Genomic DNA, 21,488 nt, shown 5'->3' with positions numbered 1-21,488 from the left:
TTTTAAAAAAAGAAAAGAGAAAAGAAAAAAAAAAAAAAAAAAAAAAAAAAAAAGCAGGGCTTCCCTGGTGGCGCAGTGGTTGAGAGTCCACCTGCCAATGCAGGGGACAAGGGTTCGTGCCCCGGTCCGGGAAGATCCCACATGCCACGCAGCGGCTGGGCCCATAAGCCATGGCTGCTGAGCCTGCGCATCCGGAGCCTGTGCTCCGCAACGGGAGAGGCCACAACAGTGAGAGGCCCGTGTACCGCAAAAAAAAAGAAAAAGCAAAATATGTCAACAATAGATTCTGAAACCAATGCCTAGAAGTACTTCAAATTATAGCCTAATCCTAATTATTCAGAAACATCTGAGTTACAGGTCAACTCAGAACTATAAAAATTTCTATGCCCAAGTATCCCTAGGGGAGTTTAGAATAGCTACATCCAGGATTTTAACAAACATACAATGCCCTGAATGGTGTGGTGTAGCTCTTGGAAAAATGGATAATAAAGAATGCTTTCTGTTGATTCTCTCAGGGCTCTTAACCAGTTACCTACCCATTTCTTCCGATCACACATGGCTTCTGTCACCAGAGATGCCAGGGCCACAGATCTCACTCTCAGATTATGATGATCCCACATCCTATTTAATCTACAAATTGAAGATGACTACTTAGTATTTAAAATAAAAAAACTTGGGAAGCATTTTTAAAAGTTGCTAAGATTTTAGCTGAAGTTAACTGATTCCCTATTATTCATCTCCTAATTTGTATATCCATGCTGATGTCCTTCATACATTTCTTTCATATAGGAAAAAAAGAATTCTTATTTCTTGATGTAACATTGCTACATATATTATGCCTTTCAGATCTATTTCATTTTTAGAAAGTAAAATTATATAATATAGTAATTAGGCACCCACATTAGAACTGTGATGACTACAACCATAATGTCCAAAGCTCCTGCTGCATGCCATCCTCATTTCCTTGGTTCTGCTATTTATTTCTACAGTGCTTATGCATCAATGTTCATGATAGCACATTCAAATGTATGTGCAGAATCCCTACTACCTGAATCTGAGGTGCGTAAGTTATTTTCTTCTTAAATCCATTTACACATAGGTAAACCAAAACACTAGATACAGCACAGGGAAAAAGGAAAAGATACTGACTTGCAGGCCAGGAATCTCAGTCATCCAATTTCTTTGGCCTACAGTCTCCTCAGAGAAGGAAAAGGATAGTGTTCTCTACTGTATATGGCTGTAAGTCATCACAAGTGTGGGAAAAAACTCAATTACTACAAAGCAAATGCATAATATTTCTGATACCATTATTTAGCATGCTGGATACTCAGGAAGTACTTAATAATTTGACAACTCTCAATTTCTATTGTGTGAGAGCTGATCAATCTGGACTGACGAAAGTGCTTGACAAAGAAAAGCTTAAAAAACAACACTTGATTTTTAACCTACTTTCAGTTATGCCTACATTCCATAATCAAAACATTAGGTAGTATATTAAACAATATCCATATAGCCTGAAAGTTTAATCACTACCAAAAGTAGTTCAGGGATTCTTAACCTGGAATCCGTGGAGACCGAGGGGATTCACGAATAAGCTTGTCAAGAATCTGAATCCCCAGAAGTCATATGCAAAAAGTATGGTTTATTGTACTAGGAAGAAGGTCAGAAAATTCTTAAATTGGGACAACAACCAAAAGAGCTAAAAACTACACTGTTTCTACTCAAGTTTTTACTATATGAGTTTATCTGCTTCCTAAGAATGTTTTAATTACGATTTATAACAAGTCCATCTTCATCATGGTAAGTTTTCATGCCTTTTTTTTTTTTAAATGGGAAAAAACATTATGAGCCAAAGATTCTCAGGGCTTAAAAAAAGGGTCATTTTTCTGAATCGCTTTTCTTACTAAAAACTACCTTATGTACTAAAATACATATCAAATGAGTGGCTTTTAAATGGTGATAAGAGGGACTTCCCTGGTGGCGCAGTGGTTAGGAATCCTCCTGACAACGCAGGGAACACGGGCTCGAGCCCTGGTCCAGGAAGATCCCACACGCCGCGAAGCAATTAAGCCCATGCACCACAACTACTGAAGCCCGCCCACCTATAGCCCGTGCTCTGCAACAAGAGAAGCCACCACAATGAGAAGCCTGCACACCGCAACTAGAGAGAGCCTGCGTGCAGCAACAAAGACCCAACGCAGCCAAAGATAAATAAATAAAATAAATTTATTATAAACTATAATTTTAAAAATCTGTATTTTTTAAAATAAAAATTATTAAAGTAATAAACAGAACTCAAGACTCAGTCAGCTCATAACAGGTTTTTAAGAGTTTGAAACTAAACCTCACCAAACAGAAAATAAATTGTAGGGAAGACTGGTGAAATTCTGATTTCAGAAGGTTGGTTTGCTAGGTTTTAATCAAATAAGTCAACTGCTTGAGTAAGTTAACTGTTTCCTAAGCCTATATTTTATTGACTTCATGATTAATTTTGAGAAGAAAATTAAAGGAATGTCATTCTGTCAGTGTAACATGTAAAGCTGAAATAAATTTGTTTTTGACCAAGCCACAACTACAGATTTCATTTATTTGTTCGCAAAATACTCCGGTTCTTTATGACAGATAGATTAAGGAGGATCTCTTATTTTAGGTGGCTTTCAACTTATGTGACTTTAAGCTTTAATTGCTCTGTCACTTTTAGAGACTAAAAGAGGTTTTGCCCAGGAAAAGAGAGAGAAAAAAAAAATCCTATAATTCTAGCTAAACACGTAACTGCCAAGATTCAGTGTAACTCATACATGTGCAAAATATCACTATATATAAGACCATTCATTACAGCACTGTTTGTATAGCAAAATATGGGGAACAATCTAATAGTTATCAATATGCAATTAGTTAAATTAAGGCCTAACCACAAGGTTCCACAAAACAGCTCTTTAGAAAACTAGTCACCTCGAAGACATAGGTGGGGGCAAGGGGAGGAATCAGGTACAGCATTTACTTGGGGAGGAGGGGAATAGGCCTAACATATATGCACTAAGTCTCTCTGGTCTTTTGGGAAGAATATACAATAAAAGTTGTGGCTGTCTGGGGAGGGAAACTGGAATGCTGAAGGACAGATGAGTCTTAATTTTCCTCTATGTACCCTTTAGAACCTTTCAAAGGTGCTCTATGTATTTCCCAGTCAACAAAATAAAAGATTGATTTGTTTTGTTTTTAATGAATTTATGGGTAGAATTAGAAACTTTTAGCTCAGGCACAGATTCAGATAGAATCTACTGAGCAGTAACAATGTCAAATTATATAGAATAACTCTCCTGAAACTTTCTTTCAAAGAGACTGAAGCTCATTCATTCATTCAATCAGTATTTCAGGGCCGAGACATTAGATTTGCAGATTATGTGTTCTAGGCATTTCAGCAATGCCCAAGTCATCCAAGAATTCCTGCTTTCATGGAGCTTTAGTGGGAGTAGAGATAAACAGTAAATAATATAACTTTGAGTAATGATATGTGCTATACAGAAGAGACGAAATAGGGGCTAAAGAGCAACCATGGGGGAGGAGGGAGGACTGTGTTTTAGGACAGTTAAGGTAATCCTCTCTGAGAATATGACATGTGAGCCAAGAACTGAACATTATGACAAAGCAAGCAACGCAATAAACAGGAGGAAAGCCCTGTGACTGGAACACGCGTAGCCTCTTATTGTTCAGGGTACAGCAGAGCAACAGTGTGGCTGCAATGGAGTGACCCAAGGGGAGAAGTGTGGGAGACGATCTCAGAGGTAGGCAGATCCCAGATGGATGGAGGGCCTTGTAGCTAGGAGGGAAAAAAAGTCAAGATTTTAAGTGTGCTGCAGAACCTCTGTGGAGTTCTGAGCAGAGAATTAACAAGATCTATGTTTTTAAAAGTAACACTAGCTGCTGTTTAAAAGGAGATCAATACAGTAAGCCAGGTAACAAATGATGGAACTGAACAGTGGTTTCAGAGAGATAGGGAAATGTGTCTGATTCAGGATATAATTTGAAAAATAGAGCCCACAGAATTTGCTACTGGATTAGAAATGGGAATCTGAGTGGGACAGCAACTGGGTGAATAGTAATTCAAAAAATCATCTTTATGTGTATGGTTACAGTTGTTAAGATACTTTTGACATATATTATGTCATTTCATAATAACAAGAGGCAGGGGAAGGTCACACTGGGTCAAGATCCAAGTTCTGCCTCCTGCCAGTTTTAAGACCCTAGGAAAGTCCTTTGAATGGGTTTCTAGCCTATATAATGTATTGTCTACTTCACAAGACTTCTGCAGGTACCAAGTGGTTGAAGAATTTTGAAAATGTAAATAATGCCCATTTTGAGGTAGAAAGCATCACACTGTCCAATGAGAGATGGTACATTCCCATCATTCAGGACAGTAGTGCTACCCCATTATATTCCACACAGAACCTTGTATTGTAGTTGACAGAGAAGAGACAAGCTTCTTTTTTTAAATTCTGATATAAAAAATAAACATTTTCACAGATTATGAAAAAGCCTACATAATATAAGCATGGGCACTAGAAAAAAAATAGTATAATCTTTTAATCCTTCCTAGGGATTGGAGAAAACAGTTCTTTTTGCTATAAATGGCATTAAAGTAAAACCACCGAACTCTTACAAGATAATACCCAAACCAAGGGACCTTTCATTAGAGAGATGTTATCAACAAGACTTTAAATTAAGAGTATATATGACTTATCACTGTCTTGTTTTAAATAGCAAAATGCAAAAGCCTGGTGTAAACTAAATTATTGTACGCCAAATGAACTGAATTATGAGGACTTCGACTTATTGCTTCAAGTCATATCTATAAGTTTATATACAAGGTCCCACAGAATTTATTTTTCCATCTAAGACTTTCATATTATTGCAGAATATCTCCAGCATTAAGCAAAAATGAAAAAAATATGTAAAGTCTTTCATTCATTATGTATTTTGGAGAATTATCTTGAATGTCAATGTGTACTAGGTACTTAGTCGATAACCTGAATAACAGTAAATAAAAATCCAAGGATATCTGATGTACACAGCTCTATCTTCCACCCCTCATTTTCAAGTGGGGCCTCAATAAACATGACCACTGGGGCCATGTGATTGTATTACAACCACATTGTTAAGTACCCTCCAACACACAGCCATTAAACTGCCTTGGACGGAGTCGAAGACAAATCTTTAACACAACAAATGATTTTGTTTTACACAACACTATGAAGGTTCACATCATTAGATTCCAGCGCACAATGACAATCTGTTCTACTTCTCTACTTGCTAAAACTTGCTACTTTACAAAACACGTCTTATTTCTCTAAATTAAGCACCTTTAGGTCAGAGACACCCCCATCTCAGACATATTTCATTGCAATCGCACTACACAATACACCATCCTTCAATCACTTAGCATGCATCTCCCCCCAAACTTAAAGGACAAACTAGATTAAATACACGTTCAGAGTTACAGCAAACAAAATGATGCTGCAATTTAGACACTTTAACTCGCATACTGAGCAACACAGAGGTCCAACTAATTTCCTTCACTAAAACTGACAAAAAAAACCTAAAGGTTTTGTCTTCGTGGACTGCAAGAAACATTTCACGTCTGAGAACTTGATATTTATGTAAAGAGTTTACAAAACCAAGATGAATTTTTCATGGTTCCATTGATACTTGTCAGAGAACATATTCATGAAGAGCTGAAAAACTATATTGATAATTTAAAGCGCACAAAATCGAGAGGCAAAAGGTTTCACAAGGTCCCCCGTACCTGTACTGCACCCCCTCCCCCAATCCCCGCTCGGTCTCGTGTTAGAACTATTTCCTCTAAACAGAAACAGTCCTAAAAGAGTTTGCCAACTAGAGTAAACTCACTTCGCGAAGATAACGAGCGGAAACGCATTTAAAGAGGAGATCACGGAAGCGAGGATGGCGGGGCGCGGAGCCCCCACGTCCCCCGAACCCCAGCAGCCAGGGGCGAGCATGTGCCGGCGGCTGCAGGATGCGCGGCCCTCCCAGAGCCGCCTCCCGTGGCACAGGGCCCCGCCCGGCCTCACCCTCCCGGTTCATTCATTCTGAACCTGCGGCTGCCGCACCCCTGCGCTCCCGCCCGGGCCGAGACACGGATCCGAGGCCGAGGGCCCGTGTCGGGCCACAACCCCCGCCTGGAGTCCGGGCCCCGCCGCGATTCCCGCGCGCCCGCGGCCTCCGCTCAGGGGTGGTCTGAGAGGCCGCGGAGGCCCGCTCCCAAGACCAGAGCCCCGCAAGCCCGCGGCCCCACCCTCCGCCAGGGCGCGAGCCAGGCCTTCCCCGCTCGCGGGCCGACCGCCTGGGAGCCCCCGATCCCCGCCGCCGGGCTGCCCCACTGCGGCCGGAAGTCTCCCCGGCGCCCCCTCCCCAGCACCCGACTTCCCTCGCCGCCGCGGCCAGACCCTTTCCGCGCTGCCTCGGGCCGCCCAGCGCGGGCCGCGGGCCGGAGGAAGCGAGGGACCGCTCCGCCCGGTCCGCCGAGAAGGCAAGAGCAGAGCGGGTAGCCGGAAGCGGGCCCGAGCGCTTACCTTGATAATCCTGCGGGGTAGCCCGGCCATCTTGTCAGATCCCGAGTTCGGCCTCTGGTCTCGTCTCCGGCTCCGCTCGCCTCACGCACGAGTGGAAGTCCCGGGCTCTACTTCCGGGGAACGTTGCCGCGCCCGCCGCTGCCGCGCCGAGGCCCCCCGGGAAATGTAGTCCCTGCTCGGGCGCGGGCGGGCTTCCCTCGGACCTGGCCCCCTCCCCCGCGCTCCCCGCCCCAGCCGTGGCCTGGGGGTGGCGGAAGTGACGCGCCGCGGCGGGGCAGAGATTTGGGAGAGGCAATGCGGGGCGGCGCGGAGCCCCACAGAGCCCCGTCGCTAGTGGCTGGTCCTGCTGCGAGCTGGTGGGACTGAGTGGTCTGCGACCAGCAGGCCTCTTATTCGCGGCCACGCCCGCGCCAATGGGCGACGTAACAGAGGCCCGGCCGCAGAGGTAGCCCATTCATTCGTTCGTTCGTTCGTTCATTCAACGCTACTGCAGGGTGCGCGGTCGGGGCTGGCGCTGGCCGAACGACTGAGGTCAAGTTGATCCGCGAGCTCCTTCCTCACAAGTAGGGGAAGACCGAAAGTCAGCAGCAAAGCTCCCAACTGTGGGTCTCGAAAGTTATCTAGGAAAAGCCTAGCCAGAATTTTGATGTTTAAATTTCGCATAAATCGGGTGTTTTTGACACACCCCTTAGACCAGGAAAAGCTAAAAAGGTTTGGAGAGAGTTGGGGGGCGGGGAAGAAGAATGGCCTCTGAACGCCTGGCCCTAGTGGTTGACTCGCGGATTGGAGAGCTGGAGGAATGACCCAGGAGAGGATTAGAGATCCCAGCGTAATCCCTAAAAGAGGGATTACCTTTAAAGTGCGGGGCCCTATAGGAGGATTAGGGTGAGGGTGCCCGGAAATGGGATTGTTGGCGAAGGCATTTCCTAACATCCTGATGATTGATTGCTTGCTCTGTAATGGGCTTTTTGCGAGAATGATTTTACTTTATCGTCATAGCAATCTTAAAGTGCTTCCTCCACTTTACAAATGAGGCTCGGAGACATTCACTCTTTCCAAGGTTATGAGGGAAATGGAGCTGTTTTGTTCCCACGCAGGTCTGCCAAAACGTGGACCCCTTAACTCCTTAGCCACGGTGTTTCCTAGCACAGTAGCACAGACAGTAGATGGTGAATAAAGATGTGCCAGATGCTATGTTAGTGGATGAGAATACAAAGAGGCTGAACCTAGGGAATTCCCTGGCGGTCAAGTGGTTAGGTCTCGGGGCTTTCATTGCTGCGGCCGGGTCCAATCTCTGGTCGGGGCATTAAGATCCCGCAATCCGCACCAGGTGGCCAAAACTCAAAACAAAAAAGAGGCTGACCCTGCCTTCCAGGAACTTAGAGTCCATCGAAGAAGAGAGACTAGTGAACAATAATTACAATCCAGTGTGTTAAGGGCCATAATAGAGATTCCTCCAAGGTGCTATTTGAGCACAAGAGAGGCATTAATTGCTTGAGAAGTCAGAGAAGGCTTCTCAAATGAGAAGTGGCATCCTAAAGGATGAGTAAGAATCTAACTGACCTGGTTGGGGGAGCATGCCAGGCCTAGAAAAAAGACTGTGAAATGGCATTGAGCTATAAGAAAAAAAAAAAGTGCATTAAAGAAATGGAGAATATGAATGCAAGAAACCTAGTAAGAGTAATAAGAGAAAACATTATCATTAGCATGATGCTAAATAATTACATGGATTATCTCATTTAATGATAAAGTATATAAGGTAGGATTTCTTATTACTGTTGCTTTTTAGATGAGAAGCCAAGACTCAGAGGCAATAATGAGAACTTCAAATAACCAGAAGTCTGAAATGAGTGGTTCTTCTGTATTTAGAAGAATTTGGGAAAGTAAATGACATTGGAGAAAGATACTTCCAGCATATTTTAGAGAGGGTCTGGAACCCGCCCTGATAGGAAGAAAGGCAGAGGGAATATGGGGTTAGAAGGGTACTAGTCCAGTTAGCTCTTGCATAACAATTCAGCTCAAATTTAGTGCTTAAAAGAACAATAATCATTTGTTTAGCTCTTGAATCTGCAATTTAGGCAGGGCTTGGCAGGAAAGACACATCTCTGCTCCATGCTGTGTCAGCCTGGGCAGCTTGACTGGGACCAGAACCACTTCTAGGATGGCTCACATAGCAGGCAAGTTGGTACAGACTGTTAGTTCCTCTCCGAGTGGGCCTCTCCCTGGAGCTACTTGGGCTTCCTCACTGCATGGTGGCTGGGTTCCAAGAACGAGTGTTCTAGCAGGCAAAAGTGGAAGCTGTCACCTTTTTCGACCCAACCTTGGAAGTCACGTAGCATCACTCCCACAATAATCTATTGGTTGACTCATCACAAAAGCCCACCCAGTTTGAAAAGTAGGGGACATGGACCCCCTCTCTTGAAAGAAGAGTCCAAGATTCTGGAAACTAGCTGGGTATGTGTGATACAAGATACAGTTGTGACCAACTTCGAAAAACACAAACCGCCACAGGTATATTTATCACAGTATGCTTACAAGCCACCATGCTTAAAGTCACCTGCAATGCTAGTTAAAAATAAGCATTCCTGGAGCCCTTCCCAGAGATTCTAATTTTCTAGTTCATTGCTGAGGCCTGGGACTCTGCATGTAAACATCACGGGTAATTTTGATAGATCCTAAAATTTGAGAACAAAAGATTTTGAATAAACAACAAAAATTGTTGCCATGTGCCTTCTTTTGGCTATTCTCTATTGGAATAGATAGTGAGTATCCTGCAGATTAAGAGTGAGGGCCCCGAAGCCCTGCCTAGATTTGAAAACTTAGAATTTGCTTGTCTGACCGTTTTTTTCACCTATAAAATGTACTTCATTGTTCTTGTTGTGAAGTTTCAATATATATTAAGTACTTAGAGGGGGTATTACTTTTGTAATCTTGGTAAGAACCAGGTATAGTTTTCTTTAGGAAACCAGATTTTTAAAATTTGACAGTATAACCTTGTTTGGCAGAGATTCATTTGATGGCATGAAATTCTCTTAGATAAATACATAATTTTTAATGTCCTTTCCCATTCTTTTCCCCCTTGAGAACAACTCACACTATACGCATCTGGAAAATAAAATCCGAACTTCTGATTCATGTAAGTCCTGTAGAATAGGATATATTCTAGAAGGACATGTTGCCACATGGCTGAGATGCTGGGTTTATTCTCAGGTTAGAAAGTTGGTTAAGAATCCTACTTACTATACCCATAAAATATGGTTAAAATAAAGATATCCACAAAACTAATTCCTTCAAGGCAGGGATGTTAGACAGCTGAAGAATAGAGGTAAAACAGACTTTTTACTTTATACTCTTGTACCTTTTGGATGTTGAGCTGTATTAATGTGTTACCTATTCGAAACATAAAATAATCCAATTCACTAATTTCAAAAGTCTAATCTAAAAGGTGTTCAATGCTCTTTACATGCTGATCAAGAATGATATCATACAACTAAAGGGGAAAAAAAGAAAAAATAATTTAAAAAAAGAATTATATCATACACTCAAAATTCAAAAGATTCTGGTCCATGGTATGGAATAAATAAGAGTGACCAAATAGCTTCACTAAACTGAACAGTGCTAGGCAGAACTCTTAGCTAGTTAATCTTTTTTTTTTTTTTTTTTTGCGGTACGCGGGCCTCTTACTGTTGTGGCCTCTCCCGTTGCGGAGCACAGGCTCCGGACGCGCAGGCTCAGTGGCCATGGCTCACGGGCCCAGCCGCTCCGCGGCATGTGGGATCTTCCCAGACCAGGGCACGAACCCGTGTCCCCTGCATCAGACTCTCAACCACTGCGCCACCAGGGAAGCCCCCTGGCTAATCTTTTTTTGGCTCTTCATCAGGTCTCATTCTTGGCCATGATTTTTTTTCCAGGCTCTGCTTCTTTCAGGACTCAAACTCCAAGTGCCTTTGCATTATAATGTAAGAAAGAGGGCCCAAGAACACTGTGTTGAAGAAATTAGAGGAATCCTGATCTATGCAAATCTTACTCCCCAGAATAATATTTAGTGCCTCCTGTTCCTTCCCCACCCCCTACCCACAAATATTTCAGTTTCACTACTTTGGTCCTATAATAGCAGATGTATAAGTACTGTTTACCCTGCAGGTAGTGTCTTAAGACATTTATACCTGAGCTCCTCAGAACCATGGATCTCTTCCATCTTGGGCACCCCTGGATCCCTGGGGCCTAGCTCAAGGCCTACAACATGAGAGCTCTCAAAAAGTACTGGTCAAGGGAATGAGTGCATGAGTGCAGGATGAAGATAAACACCTGTTTGAGAATGGTTGCCTTAAATTCATGATCCATAAGTGAAACAGGATGTTTATGTTCATCCCTAAACTTTTCAACTTGACTTCCTGGAAGACAACAGAGCTTTTTTCACAAACTCTCTCATACTTTGCAGAGACAAAATAGAATAGTTTGGAAAATGATAGATCAGTCACCTTTAATAGAGGTCCTGTTTCCATTATGAGCAATAGTCTTCATGGAGATGTATTTGTTTGCAATACCCATATTGTTTCTTGCAGCATAGGAAAACTTTCGTGGGCTATCAAGCAGAAGTATCTGTGAGAAGAGGGTTCCTGAACACTGACTCGAAGTGGGTGGGGAGGATGAAAAGGCTGCACACTGATTTTTAAAAAGAAAAAAAAACTGAAAAACACCTGCTGCCTCATATTCATGACTTCAACATAAATAACTGAGTACTTACAAACGGTTAACCAACACAATGCCAGCCCATGAGAAGGATCTGAGCGGGGTCATCCAGGGTCATAGGAGCACTGTCTCAAAGTGGAAGGGCTCTGGAAAGAAGACACCCAAGAGAACTGGAGTAATAAGGCTGACCTTTGTTTAGCGCTTCATGCTGTACAAAGCATTTTTGAATGTTATCTCATCCACAGAGAGCTTTAAGTGTATGCACCACTGGAGGCATTCTGCAAAGCCCATCACTGATTCTGCGATGTTTCTATAAAGGTAGAGGAAGGGGGGTATTCCTCTCTTTGTGCCAGTTCCCAGTGGAAACAGGATTCCAGAGGATGGTGACTCAAGGCTTGGCCAGAAGCTTAGATGGAACAGGAACTCTGAAAGCAAGGCTCTTTCCCATGCTTCTGTGTGTCACCCATTCAGGTTCCCAAGAGAATTCTTTACATTCCATGTCCTTGGGCTCCAGTCGCTCTGTGACTCCACCTGTGAAGTGCTTACTCAGCCTATCCAGCCTAAACTGTTCCCCCACTTCTTCCCACCTGGTGTCCCCGCCCAAGCTTCTTGTCAGTACACTCCCATCACCTTTCTTCCTCCCCACCATCACCAATCTCTCTCCAGTCCTACTGATTTCTCATATGCTTCTCACTTGTGTCTCTTGCTTTCTGCAGAAAACTGCCCACCTGCTTCCAATGTGATTAGAAATGTTTTGAAAACTTTGTTTTGCTTCTGAGTACAATGATTTGGGATCTGATATACTCTGAAGCAGAGGTTTTCAAACTTTGGAGTGCTAACCACCTCCTAGGCTGGTTAAACATACAGCTGCAGGAGCCCCACCCAAGATCTTCTGTGTGCAAGTCCCCGGCCCTATGCATCTGTGATTTTAACAAGCTCCACCCGCACCACTGAAGGGTTCAAAGCTTGAGAGTCACTGTCCCATATTATCTGATCTGATCAAGAAAACAAAACGGTTCCAAGAGCAACCTCGACTTATACATTTCTTTTATATTTTTTTGAATTTTATTTTATTTATTTTTTTATTTTTTAAATTTTATTTTATTTTGTTTTTTTGCGGTACGCGGGCCTCTCACTGTTGTGGCCTCTCCCATTGCGGAGCACAGGCTCTGGACGCACAGGCCCAGCAGCCATGGCTCACGGGCCCAGCTGCTCCGCGGCATGTGGGATCCTCCCGGACCGGGGCACGAACCCATGTCCCCTGCATCAGCAGGCGGACTCTCAACCACTGCGCCACCAGGGAGGCCCTATTTTATTTATTTTTTATACAGCAGGTTCTTATTAGTTATCTATTTTATACATATTTGTGGACTTATATTTCTTGTTTCTGTTTTTCTAATTCCTTTTGGCCCAATACCCATATCTTTCCTCTTGTCTGTTCTAATTCTCTTGATCCAAGTGTTAGATATTCCAGATAGTTGGAGTTTAAGTTGGCCCACGTGTTCAGTATTCCAGATTGCTGGGTTTTGAGGAGGCCAAATAACACCCAATTTCCACTCCTGAAATTATAACCAGTTGAAAGAGATGGAGACCAAAATGTTGCCTTCATTACCAATAAAGCTGATTGGAGAAAACAGTTCTAAGTGGGCAGTCATTTGGGCTTATTAATAGTCCTCCCACCAGCTCCCCAGTTGCAAGCACAGCCACCCAGTCACTTAGCACAGCCAGACAACTGCAGGCCCCTTAAGCCAAGACAGAGCAGATACGCATGCATGAGAGCAGAAGACAGACTGCTTTAAAAAAAAAAAAGGGAAGGAAGGAAGAAGGAGAGAAAGAAATAGAAGGGAGAAAGGTAAAGAGAGGGAAAAGGGAGGGAGGGGAGAAAAAGAAAGGAGGGAAGGAGACAAGGCTGAGAGGACCCAGCTCATTATTTTAAATTCACCAATTAGAAAACTTACTCCTCTCACCTTCTAATCACAAAACCACCTGACGTTTTCTTAAACTACTGCTTACTTTCTATCCCAGTTCCCCAAAGGCAACCTCAGCCCGCAGTATGGACAATCTCATCGTTGCTTTGAATATCCCGTGATCCATCATACATATGCTCTCTCTAACATCATCATTTTCACATCTTGTTGCCTTGTCACTGATGTCGTGTTGCCTTTTTATCCACCCATATTCTTATTTGCTGTGTGTCCAGCGGTAACATAATGCTTAGCATATATCCCCTCCTTCCTGCCTTCCTTCATTCTCTACCTATTATGTACTAGACCTTCCCTAGGAGATGTTTTTTTTAAATGAGCAAGATAGGATCTTTGATCTTGAACTTATGTTCTTTTAGGGGAGACAGACATTTAAACAAATTAATGTATTTGATGTGATAAGTTCTGTAATTGAGATACCACATAAGATACAGTGAAGAGTATATGTAAGACACAGGGAAGGTTTTATTCACTCAGTTATTCAATAAACATTTAGTAAGAGCCTGCTAAGTGCTAGGCACAATATTAGTTTCTGCAGGGAAAATGATGAGCCAAACCAGACAAGGAATTACCCTGGGACAGAATGGATGCAAATATATATTAATGACATTAATACAAGGTAAGTGTGAAATGTTATTTTAGTCAGGGTTCCTGGGTGCAGGCATAGAAGCTGATTCGGACTAACAGATACAGAATTTATTGGGAGGACATCAGGTGTTTCATATGGTCACAGGGAAGGCTGCAGACCAGAGGATGCTGGCATTCTGGAGGTGGGCAAGGAAGGGAGCCAGGGGACTTGCCTGGTCAGTTTCCTGTTGGACGCTTCTCCCTTGCCCTCCTCCAGGTATGTGTTCCTGAGTCTAGAGCTTCTCAGATTCAGATTCCCATTTCTGACCAGGATGGGCTGGCGTGTATGGGAGTCTTGGGTCTAACTGCACCTTATACTGACCTTCAAATATTCCATCAGTTTTCAGCCCCTTCCTCACTCCCTCTTCCTGAATATATGGTGCTACCAATTGCTTGAGCCTTGGTACAACCTGCATGCTTAACTTTCCTCTGCTCTGCTAAGTCAGGAGCCATTCCTGCATCTCTTGACTTTCCCATCTTGTTCTCATTGTTGTTTGAGTATAATTTTTGAGAGAGGAGGGCAAAAACATCTTTATGCTGACAAGAGTATTTTTGGTGTCTTTGAGGCAGTTTTCCTGCACAAGGAGATATTTCACAGATTAGTTTTTAATTAACATTCAATTTACTGTAGTGACAGTAAAGTCTAGTATTTCCTTAAGCTTTCAAATTCAGTTAACAAATCTTATTATTCTGTTTATAAGACTAGCAACTAAAATAAAACTCTTTTAAGGGAATTTTTCATAAAAGTAAATTACTTACATTTAAACATTTTAAATTGCACTTGTAAATTTAACATGTTCAATTTTATTTTCCAGCCCTTCAATTTTGACAGATAAACATTCCCAAGCACCTAAATAATTCTTATAAATGAAAAAAAGTTTTAATACAGTGAGTCTTCTATTAAGTATTGTAATACTGCTTCCAAACAATATAATTCTTTCACACCCTTCAACATAGAATCATAAGCCTAAATCAGTCACCTAATGACAAGTTCAAATTGGAATCACAATTTACAGAAAACACAAGGGACTTAGGAACATGTTAAAGTTTGCTCCAGAATGTACTCAGCAAAGCCCAGATTGTCGGAATCGCTACAGGAAAAACACCTGGTTTCTTTAACAAATAAGTACAAGGAAAAAAGAGAAAGACAAATGGAGAAGGAACTTATAAGTTAAAGAGACTTAAAAATGATATTAAGCAAACGAAAGGTGTGGATCTAATTTGGATCTGATTCAAACAAGCAAACTAAATAGAAAATATGACATTCATGAGCCATTTGGAAAGTTGCATGTTGACTGGATATTTAATGATGTTAAATAATCATCGTCTTTTTTTTTAGTTGTGTAATATTGTGGTTATGTTTGAAGAAAGGAGGCCTTGTCTTTTAGCATTTCTTACTGGGATATTTATAGATGAAATAATAGGCTACTTGAAATTTGCTTCAAAATGATATAGGAGAAGGAACATGGTGGGAGTATAAATTCACTTATTTATTTATTTATTTTTGGCTGTGTTGGGTCTTTGTTGCTGCACACGGGCTTTCTCTACTTGTGGCAAGCGGAGTCTACTCTTGGTTGCAGCGCGCGTGCCTCTCACTGCGGTGGCTTCTCTTGTTGTGGAGCACAGGCTATAGGCGCACGGGCTTCAGTAGTTGTGGCACACGGGCTCAGTAGTTGTGGCTCGCGGGCTCTAGAGCACAGGCTTCGTAGTTGTGGCACACGGGCTTAGTTGCTCTACGGCATGTGGGATCTTCCCGGACCAGGGCTCGACCCCATGTCCCCTGCATTGGCAGGCGGATTCTTAGCCACTGCACCACCAGGGAAGTCCCCAATGGTGGGAGTATAGATGAAACAAAATTGCCCATAAGCTGATAATTGTTGAAGCTGAATGAGGGGTACATGGTGGTTTATTATACTTTTCTAATTTGTATGTGTTTGAAATTTTCTGTAATAAAACGTTTTTAAAAATTAGAATCAAAAAGCTATATAACAGCAAATTTAACAGTCTAAATTCTCTTATATATTCTAAATACTTAAATATAAATATAGAATACACATGTTTGTGTGTTATATTCTCAATGCTAACTGGAAAATAATGCTACTAGGTGGGTTTGATTTACAGCATCATTTCTACATTTAATTCAAAATCTTTATGGAGCTAAAAGTCACTTACACCCAAGGAAACAAGTAACCCCCAAGTAACCTGGGGTAACCTACGCAAGCAGTTTGGGGTGCCTTCCAGGTTGGTTGTGAGGGTGAGGTCTGGAAGTGCAGTCTTCCAGGACCTTCTTCTATATGACCTGAAAGGAGAAGCAGAGCCCTCTTTTATGGTTGATGTGCCAATAGGAATTCCAGTCCATACTCTCCAAATGGAGTGGTCTCACCACCCAAGTCACCTAAATTCACGTTATACATTTTAGCAAATCTTCAGTATGATTTGAGTTTCTAACCTCCTACCCAATCTGTTTCACTTATTTGATTTATCAACATATTCAATAGAGGTATTTACTGCCAGAAGCTACTCAGAATTCTTTTCACTTTCTATCAGTATGGGAGGGTCACCCTGTTTATATTTAAATAAAATCCAATTGGATTACTAAACCAATCTCTGGCTTTACAGTCAGAATACCAAAGGCGTCCTAAGGACACTTATTCTGACATGGTGCCAGGAACCTCCCTTTTGTTCCTCCAAATCCACTCTTCATCTTGTCCACTCTGCTCTCTGCCCAGGAAGCAGACTCGAATAGACTACACTATATGGAGGGGGTTTCTGTTTGGTTTGGGCCAATGAGAAGCACTTGCAGGAGATTAGAGAGGGAAAGGATAGGGAAGTCAGAGTAATTATTACCCTGGGTTGCTCCTGGCAAGGTCACCTCAGGCTGGCTACGCCCTTCAACAGATGACTGCTCTCCTCAAGGTAGCCAACTACAGGATTCTCTCTTTCTGGGATCCAGTTACTGCTCCCTCTCTTTGTCCCTTCTGGCCTGGAAGGAACAGCCAGTGGTACTAAGCCCAGGTTATACCACTACTGATCCTGGAATGATACCAGTTTGAGTATGTCATTTGCTTTCCTCTGAGACTAAGTGATATGCCAACTTAAAGCTAGAAATAATTATTGTCCATTTTAGACTAAGTCCATTTATTCATTTTTAATTACATTCAGTAGATTATTCCTGACAGTCAAAATATATATTTTAATGCCAAAGAAGTAAGTAATCTCTTTGGGTCAGATGTTCATAAAAATTTATTATACAAATATTTATTAAGCACCTACAAGATACAATTATTGCTAGTATTGATTGAGTGCTTACTACATGTCAGGTACTTTGCAAAGCATTTTACTTACCTTCTGTTATTTACCCAATAATTCTATAAAGTAGGGAATATAATTATTATTCCCCCTTTTATGAAGAATAAACTGAGACTAAAAAATATTAAGAAAACAAATTTCTCCAAATATCATAGCTAGGAAGTCATGGAATCAAGATTCAAATTTATGCAGAGATTCTCAGAATCTACTTGTTAACCTCTGCGCTCTACTGCCTCCTTAACATTATGCTATACATGTGAGCTATATAGTTGGAAAATAAGGTCCACCTACATGCAGGAAGCCCAAGATCTTATGGGTAGAGAAGACATAAATGTAAAAACCACTTGGAGCATTCATAAGAGAGCTTTTGAAGGAAAAGCAATTTATAACTTGTGCTCCGTATTATGTTCAGTGTTATGGAGGACCTTACATTTTATTTTATTTTATTTATTTTTTTAAGAAGAAATTTCCATCTTCAGGAAACAACTTTTTTTTAAATAAATTTATTTATTTATTCATTTATTTTTGGCTATGTTGTGTCTTTGCTGCTGCCCACAGGCGACTCTTGGTTGCAGTGCGCAGGCTTCTCATTGCAGTGGCTTCTCTTGTTGCGGAGCACAGGCTATAGGCACTTGGACTTCAGTAGTTGTGGCACACGAGTTCAGTAGTTGTGGCTCACGGGCTCTAGAGCACAGGCTCAGTAGTTGTGGTGCATGGGCTTAGTTACTCCGCAGCGTGTGGGATCTTCCCAGACCAGGGCTTGAACCCGTGCCCCCTGCATTGGCAGGCAGATTCTTAACCACTGTGCAACCAGGGAAGTCCAAGGCCCTTACATTTTAATCAGTACTAATCCTTTAGATATATTTTTCTTGAATCATTTGTGATTTGAACTATTTTCATTCCGTCATTTCAGTGAGGATTAGGTTCCACTATTAGAAAAGAGGCTCAAAGTAACACTGAGTTAAACAAGATAAAAGTTTACTTCTCTCTTGTAAAAATCCCTAAGTAGGAAGTGCAGGGACTAGGAGCTCTGGTCCACAAAGTTATCAAAAACCCAGACTCCTTCCAGCTGACTACTCCATCATTCCTAAGTCTAGGCCCTCTAAATGCTAGTGTTCTAAGATAGTGACCATAACATCCACTCTCCTGGAGTAAGGATGGAGTAAGGGGCAAAGAGTGCCCACCAGCTATCTTTAAGGAAGAGAGCAAAGCTGCTGCAAGACACATTTGCTTACATTTCATTGGCCAGCACTTAGTCACATGACTACATCTATGCTTGCAAGGGAGGCTGGGAAATGTAGATTTTAAAATTCAGAGTAGACATACACTCAGGAGAAGATTAGGGGTCCTATTAACGTGGAAGAAAGGGAGAAATAGCTATAGGGGAATAACAGTTTCTGCTGTAAATTTCTCACTGTTCCTGGTGAGATTATTTATCAATGTGATTAAAGGTGTGCAATTTATCTTCACAAGGCAAAACAAACACTTCTTAAGGACAATACTCAATGCATACTAGAAAAACGGGGTCTTGTTATTTCGGATAAGTTTCAAATATATGTGGTCTCCCAGAAAGCCCTTTATAAGCATTACTTGCCAAGTGTGAAATAGTTCTTAAAAATATAAAATAGATCTGCCTTTGTCACCAGCCTCATTGTTTTTGCTAGCACTCTGTATTCTAGTCACATTGACCTTATTTTTGTTTCTTGTAAGAATCATACTACTTCCTACCTTAGGGCCCTCACTCAGGCTGTTCTCTCTTGTACTCTTCATCTTTATAACTTCTACCCTTCCTTCAGATTTCTGCTTAAATTCATATCCTCGGGGGAGCCTTTCCTAACCCTAATAGACTAGTCAGACACCAACAGACTAGTTATATGCTCCGTGGCATTTTTTTCCCTCTGAGCACTCAGGACAATGATAATAAAATAATTAATTACACAATTATACATTAACTATCTGTCATCCCCACTTGATGTATAATCTCTGAAGACATAAACTGTTGCTCTGGTGTTTGGTACATCTAATAAATGCTCAATAAATAGTTGTTGAATGAATGAACAAAGTAGAATAAAGTTAAAATTTAGGAGTCGCAGGAAAGCATCTAATAATGAAATAACTTTAGACTATAGTGTGAGGATCTTTAATAATCTAAAGTAAGTCCTGATGATCTCTAGGAGCCTTGCAGTTTGAAACTGACAATATTTAAGCTATTCAGAGGAAAGATGTTCATGATACACGGTTAAGTGGGAAAAAAGATATATTGAGAAAGAAAATCTATTGTGCATGCATGTTTATCTGTACATGTATATTAACAGTAATAAAAGAAAACCTAAATATAATGTGTTTGTGTGAAAGAAAGGGAGGCTGAAGGAGAATCAGGCTGTCTGGTTCACATCTCAGCTCCATCACTGGCCAAGGGCTTTAAAATAGTACACATCATGTGTCCAATAAATGTTAGCTATTATCATAATATAGATATACGAAGAGACAAAAGTGAAAGGTTTTACATTAAAATATTAGCAGTGATTATCTCTTGGGTTTTGTTTTTAAAATCTGTGTTAGCACTTTTTTTTTTTGGCCACACTGTGCAGCTTGTTGGATCTTAGTCCCCCACCCTCTCACTGTTGTGGCCTCTCCCGTTGTGGAGCACAGGCTCCAGACGGGCAGGCCCAGTAGCCATGGCTCACGGGCCCAGCCGCTCCGCGGCATGTGGGACCTTCCCAGACAAGGGCATGAACCCGTGTCCCCTGCATCGGCAGGCGGACTCTCAACCACTGCGCCACCAGGGAAGCCCTGCCCTACTGTATTAAAATAACATCTACACAAATGAATCTGTGTCCTAATTCCATGTTATTACCACCAAGGCCTATAAAGCCCAACATGACCTGCCCCTTACCCCATCTCCTGCTGCTCTCCTCCACACCATACTCCAGCATATGATAAGCTGTTTCCACCCCCTTTTAGACTTTTAAATTGTTCCCTCAGCCTAGAGCTGTCTCTGCTCTCTTTCACATGCACATGGCTGGTTTCTTTCCTGGTCTCAGCTTTGTGAACCTTTCCTGGCTGCACTGAGTCTCCCTGTTGGTCAGTGGTCCCCACTCTACTCACAGCCATCAAGACATGTCCTGTGGAATCATCTTTGATCCGTCCCTCTTCTGCTTTGCTCAGTGAATGTTTGACAAGTCCAGTTGATAGTTCATTCAAATATGTTTCTTCTCTCTGTCTCTCCCTACAGCATAGTCCAGAAAGACTATGGGGTGGCTTTGAAGGATGGACAAGATTCGAAAGGACAGAGATGGGTCCTCAATGTGAGCTTCCATAGGAGCAAAGATAAGCAGCAGAACCAGCCTGATATGCTGTGGGAAGTGAAGAGAGACATCACAGCAGTCCACATTTATGTTGTGAATGTAAGTGAACTTACATTCACTTATTTTCGATATTAAGGGCTACTTCAGGAGTATGGCCCTTAAATTTTTGAGAGGTCGATTAACCCTCTTGATTACATGTTTAAAGCTATGAATCCTTTTCAGAAAAATGTACATAAATCCGAAATTTTGCAGATCATGGAGGAAAGGAATTCCCAGGTGAAACTAGGCTTTATCAGTCAATCACCTACTCTCTTGAATACATGCAGTGTTATTTGTTTTATTCATTCAACAAATATTGGAGGCCTACGATGAGGCCAAGCACAGTTCTAGATATTAGATTTGTATACCGTATAGAACATACCTGTCCCTCTTGGCCTTCATGGATCTTGAATTCTGGCATAAGAGACAGACATTAAACAAGGAAACAAATGAAAATATGTCATATAATGGTAAATGTTATGAAAAAAATAAAGGAGGGCAATGGGACAAGGGCGGGTGAAGCTGTTTTAATGATGTGGTCCTCTCTGAAATGATATTTGAGCAAGAGCTGCATAAACTAAGTCAGTGGTCATGAGAAGCAGTGAGAGAAGACCATTGCTGGCAATGAGAACAGAAAGTGCACAGGCCCAGGGGCCTTTTCTTCCAAGATACACGGCGAGGTCCAGGATCCTGCAGGTCCTCCTCCCATAATGAATAACTGTGCTGGTTAGCACAGTTCTCAGAACATAGGTTGAAGCCTGTCCCATGCTTCCCCATTTCAAACGTCAAATCCAACCCCACCCCGCTTTCAGTACTTCTCTGAAATGCCTCTTCCCCTGGGAAACCTAACTCATCCAAGGAGGGATCTCAAGTTGCTCTAATTATTAGTATAAACGTTAAAAAATAGTGTTCGTTACTTTCTAAGGATATGTGTGGGGCCAGTG

At 41.9% G+C, this 21,488-nt stretch overlaps 1 protein-coding gene across 1 annotated transcript in view; it reads right to left on the bottom strand.

Moving 5' to 3' along the window:
- UBE2N (ubiquitin conjugating enzyme E2 N) overlaps positions 1 to 6,724 on the bottom strand; it is a 37,639-nt gene extending 30,915 nt beyond the window's left edge. Inside the window, exon 1 of the mRNA XM_024754392.1 lies at positions 6,588 to 6,724. Coding sequence (XP_024610160.1) covers positions 6,588 to 6,617 — 30 coding nt within the window. The 5' untranslated portion in view covers positions 6,618 to 6,724. The remainder of the gene's footprint in view (positions 1 to 6,587) is intronic.
- Between the last annotated feature and the right edge of the window lie 14,764 nt (positions 6,725 to 21,488).

Source organism: Neophocaena asiaeorientalis, unplaced genomic scaffold, assembly GCF_003031525.2.
Source record: "Neophocaena asiaeorientalis asiaeorientalis breed wild unplaced genomic scaffold, Neophocaena_asiaeorientalis_V1.1 scaffold92, whole genome shotgun sequence".
NCBI classification, from domain to species: domain Eukaryota; kingdom Metazoa; phylum Chordata; class Mammalia; order Artiodactyla; family Phocoenidae; genus Neophocaena; species Neophocaena asiaeorientalis.
Note: the sequence above shows the minus strand (reverse complement) of the source record. Positions and strands in the feature narration are given on the sequence as shown.